General features: G+C 39.4%; 1 protein-coding gene and 1 pseudogene across 1 annotated transcript; one reads left to right on the top strand and one right to left on the bottom strand.

The window, feature by feature from the left end:
* Window positions 1–574: 574 nt before the first annotated feature.
* LOC122703840 (60S ribosomal protein L7) lies at window positions 575–1,402 on the bottom strand. Its single transcript, XM_043918366.1, has one exon. It carries the CDS (start codon window positions 1,378–1,380, stop codon window positions 634–636), a length of 747 nt encoding a protein of 248 aa, XP_043774301.1. The 5' UTR covers window positions 1,381–1,402; the 3' UTR covers window positions 575–633.
* A 1,092-nt stretch (window positions 1,403–2,494) lies between these two features.
* On the top strand, window positions 2,495–3,587 carry LOC122702600 (annotated as a pseudogene).
* The last annotated feature ends 1,525 nt before the right edge of the window (window positions 3,588–5,112 follow it).

Below are 5,112 nucleotides of genomic sequence, written 5' to 3'. Positions count from 1 at the left end.
TTTCTTGTAGTGTCATTTGCTTTGTTCTTAGGGTAATAGTAAAGGAGATTTGAGCAACACAGTTACAAGTTTGACTTAAAAGATAAATACTGTGAACCTGCATGTGTATATATGTGTGTTTGTGTGTATTTGTTTGTGAAGAGAGAGAGAATATTTTGTATCCACAACTAAACAACAGTAATCTTTTAATTACTCAAAGAACATAGAGATTTCTATAAATCCCCCGAAGTCTCTTACCACAATGTATAAATAGCTGCTGCTGCAGCTAAGTTGCTTCAGTCATGTCTGACTCTGTGCGACCCCGTAGATGGCAGCCCACCAGGCTCCTCTGTCCCTGGAATTCTCCAGGCAAGAATACTGGAGTGGGTTGCCATTTCCTTCTCCAGTATTAATAGCAAATGGTTTTTAAAAAAATCACTTGAATTTCTAAAAAAATCACTTGAATAATTCAGTTCAAAGTAGAAATAAAAATCTGTTCATTAAATAATAACAATGACAGCTCTACTTTGTATACTAGCAAAACCCTTCTCTGAGGAAAATTTACATTACTAAGTAGCTTTTTTTTTTTTTTTCCCAATTTGTTTCAATTGTTTATTAACGGACCAGATTACAAAAATAATCCTGGTAGATACCTTAGTTCATCCTTCTAATAAGCCTGTTGATCTGGTCTTCCCTGTTGCCAGCATCTCCACCCTCTACAAAATGGGTGGTCTTTTTCTTCATTCCACCTCGTGGAGAAGACAATTTAAAGGGCCACAGGAAGTTGTTTGCTTCTTTGAAACGTTTTCCAACAGTATAGATCTCATGAATCAGATCCTCCATGCAGATGATTCCGTATTTCCCAAGAGATCGAGCAATCAGTGCGTTGTCTGTCAGGGCAATTCGCTTTTTGTTGATTTTGCCATAACCACGCTTGTAGATCAATTCATTTACAGACTTCAGATTTGGGTACCCCCATGCAATGTATGGCTCCACAATTCTCAGCATGTTAATTGATGCCTTGTTGAGCTTCACAAAGGTGCCATTGAAGATCTGCCGGAGGCGAAGGAGCTGCAGCACCTTTCGAACCTTTGGGCTCACACCGTTGATACCTCTGATCCTGATGACAAATGCCAATTTGGGTTCCGCGGGTACATAGAAGTTGCCAGCTTTCCGTGCCATCCTAGCCATTCGAATTTCGGTTCTGTACATCTGCCTGTATTCCTTGTGGTAATGCTTAGCTTTTTCATAAATAAGCTTCCTCCTTGCCTTTCGAAGCATCTTTTGGGCAAACTTCTTTCTCAGGCGCTTGATCTTAAGCTCTGCGAAATTCTTTCGCTTTTTCTTAAGGGTTTCTGGCACAGCAGGAACCTTCTTTTTCTTCTCTTCTGCACCCTCCATGGTTCCAGCCGGGAAAGAGGAAGTTCACTAAGTAGCTTTTGTTAGAAAGCAAAAAGGAAAAGAAATGAATGAGATGAGTTCATTGAGTTAAGGATCTTTGCAAACAACAGAAATCACCTTGGACAAAATAGAAAAAAAAAAATTGGTTCAATTCAGCACTGAAAGAAACAGCTAGAAAAACCCAGGTCTATAAAGGGCAGAAATCACAGGTGGCTCTGGGGTTGCTTTCTGAACCAGGAAACAGAAAGCAGTGAATCAGTACAGGATGAATCAATTACTAGATGAATCAGCTACAGCTGTTTCAAGTCTTTTGATTTTGCTTAAGATTTAGTTGCCATGGAGAGCGCATAAAATTAGCCTAGGTCAGGTTTCCTGTCTATTTCTTAATCTAGAAAAGTTCAGAGTGTCTTCATTGATGGTTTCACCAAGTAGTACCTAATGGGGACATTACTTCCTCAAGAAAAATTGGAATGGTGCTATCAGAGGAAGGGGCAATGAATATGGTATGGCAAAACAACAAATTGTCCATTATGCACCATTTGATGCTAGATTTTTGCTAGGATGTTCACTACAGCGTTTATTTATAGTATCATAAAGTTACTTATCTTTATGGTAAAAAGCATTTATCACCATAAAGTTATGAGATCTCAACATTAAATGAACTGATAAATACAAAGTATTTAAGATCATCTATGATACAGCCATTATAACTATGTTTTGAACAAATATGTAAAGAATAGAAAAAACTTACTAAGGATAAGAAGAATAAAATCTGTTTAGAGTCTATGGATTAAATTTAGTTAAAGCATTTTATTTATGCATGTAACCAACTCCTGAGAAAAATATGAAATATGTGTGCGCGTATCCATAAACTAACATCTGAACCTGTAAAGGTCACCTTATTTGGCAAAAGGGGCTTTGTAGATGTAAACATAATTAAATGAATGATCTTGAGATCATCTTAGATTGTCCTCATGACTTAGATCTAATGACCAAGGTCCTTAAAAGAGACAGAAGACAAGACAGACACAAAGAAGACATGGCCATGTGAAGACAGAGTTTAGAGTAATGCGACCGCAAGCATAAGAATGACTGGAGTCGGGGATTTGCGAAGATGGCGGCTCCGGGGGTGTCGGAGTCAGACCTGCCAAATGCTGTGGCACTTCCGTAAAACCTCCAGGAGCAGGTGATGGCTGTCACGGCACAAGTGCAAACTCTGACCAAAAAAGTTAAAGCTAAAGCTTATCCTGCAGAGAAGGGTCTCAGCCTTTTGGAAGTAAAAGATCAGCTGTTGCTCATGTACCTTATGGATTTGAGCCATCTCATCCTGGACAAAGCCTCAGGAGGTTCCCTTCAGGGACATCCTGCTCTTTTGAGACTGGTGGAGAATCACACTGATTTGGAAAAGCTTCGTCCTTTGGACCAAAAACTGAAGTATCAGATTGACAAACCGGTGAAGACTGCAGTGACAGGCAGCCTCAGTGAGAATGACCCACTCCGTTTTAAGCCTCATCCCAGCAATATGATGAGCAAGTTGAGCTCTGAGGATGAGGAGGAAGATGAAACAGAGGAAGGCCAGTCTGGGGCTTTAGGGAAGAAATCTGGAAAAGGAACAGCTAAGGAATATGTCCCACCACGCTTGGTTCCAGTGCATTATGATGAAACAGAAGCCGAGCGGGAGAAGAAGCGCCTAGAACGAGCCAAGAGACGGCCGTTGAGCAGCTCTGTCATTCGTGAGCTAAAGGAGCAGCATCCTCAGATGCTCCAGAGGAAATCCGAGATGATCGGCATCCTCACGTTACTCGCCAGAGTCAGGAGGATCAACACAGGATTAACTATGAGGAGAGCATGATGGTGCGTTTAAGTGTCAGCAAGCGGGAGAGAGGACGGCGAAAATGAGCAAATGTCATGAGCTCGCAGCTTCATTCCCTCACGCACTTCAGTGACATCGGTGCTCTGACAGGAGGAACCCCTCATCTTGACGAGGATCAAAATCCTAAGAAGCGGAAGAAGATACCTAAGAAAGGTCGGAAGAAGAAAGGTTTTTGGAGGCGGCGGTGATTATGGTTGTACATACTTAATTTATTTTTGTCATCCGGGATACTTCTAATTTCATTGTATGTAGGTTTTTTCTTTGGAATTAATTAATCATTTACTCCGGACATGTGGAAAGATCTTTATTAATAAAATTGATTTTACTTTAAAAAAAAAAAAAATGACTGGAGTCTCCAGAAGGTGGAAGAAGCACGAAACTGTTCTCTTCTTGAAAGGAGTGCAGCCCTGCTATAGACAGAAAGAAAAAATATACAACCTAAATATTGGAAGTTATGTTTTACTCTGGGATCTTACTCAGGACTATAGCCCAGAAATGTAGCCTTTCAAATAGCTCTGAGGAATTGCTTCTAAGAGGGAAGGGAGGAACAGGATATTTAGGAGTTTTTACTTAAAAAGAATGTATTTGGATGTCAAAATATTACTGCTAATCACACACAAAAAAAATCTTAACGATTTTGGTGCTTTTTATGCAAGAGAAGATGCAAAAGTCTGAGCATATTGAAATTATGCTTTTGATATCCATCTTAAGATGCATATCTTGTTAGTTAACTATCAAGGGCCAGTATCCTGGTTTTTTCTCCATCCTGGATTTCCCTCAGGGTGTCTGCGGTGGCTGATGACTGGATGACTGACAGCTTGATACTGTACAACATTCTCTGTTTACTAAAATGTCAGGCAACGTTTTTTGTCCACAACACCTCGTCTTGGTCATAAATTCAAGCAAGGATTGGGGCGCATTTAATGACCAATTTGTCCCACAGTGCTAGAAAGACTCACTCCTAGATCAGGAGAGGATTCTGTTCCTAATCCACTTAATGTGTTAATTTTTGGATTAGACCCTGTTAATAATCTAAAATTCTCTGGATTACTTGTTTCTTCTAGTCTACTGTGATCCAGGAAATGTTTTCCTTTATTGCTTCTTCCCATGGCTAAAGTTGCATAATAATATTGTAATTATTCTATGTAGAGTTATGTATCTGATCAATTGTCTAAAGATATTTGGACATCATCAATCTTGTTGGAGGCTTAGTTACATACTGGGTAATGCAAGAGACAGCAATCTTAGAAAATAGACAAGATATAAGTAATAAAACTAGCAATATTAATAAAGTCATCTAAAACACAGAGAGACACAAGGCATAAATAATTGGAAAACAATGAGGGAACAAATTAAAACAAGGGTTAGTTTAAATAGTTGTAATCCGGTTGCAATAAGCCATCAATTCCACAGGGGAACCAACTGGAGAAACCAAATTCTGGAGGGATCAGGTATTGAAAAAAAGAGAAATGTTTCATCTTTGTTAACAAATGTCTGTTTTATCAACTGGTTGTAAGTCATGGTTAGCATAGGAGGAAATGTTTTTTGGAAAACAAACATTTGTTGTTCAGTCACTTGGTCATGTCCAACTCTTTGCAGCCCCATGGACTGCAGCACGCCAGGCTTCCCTGCCCTTCACCATCTCCCAGAGTTTGCTCAGACTCATGTCCGTTGAGTTAGTGATGCCATCCAACCAGCTCATCCTCTGTCATCCCCTTCTCCTCCTGCCTTTAATATCAGGGTCTTTTAAACAAACCTTAAATATCAGTATATTTCAGAAACAAGTCATAAAATTATAAATCATCTTTATCAGTTCATTTAGTCCCATTTAGTTAATTTCTGTTGATCAGGGAAGTCAT

The sequence above is a fragment of the Cervus elaphus genome, chromosome 11 (genome assembly GCF_910594005.1).
Source record: "Cervus elaphus chromosome 11, mCerEla1.1, whole genome shotgun sequence".
NCBI lineage: Eukaryota > Metazoa > Chordata > Mammalia > Artiodactyla > Cervidae > Cervus > Cervus elaphus.
Note: the sequence above shows the minus strand (reverse complement) of the source record. Positions and strands in the feature narration are given on the sequence as shown.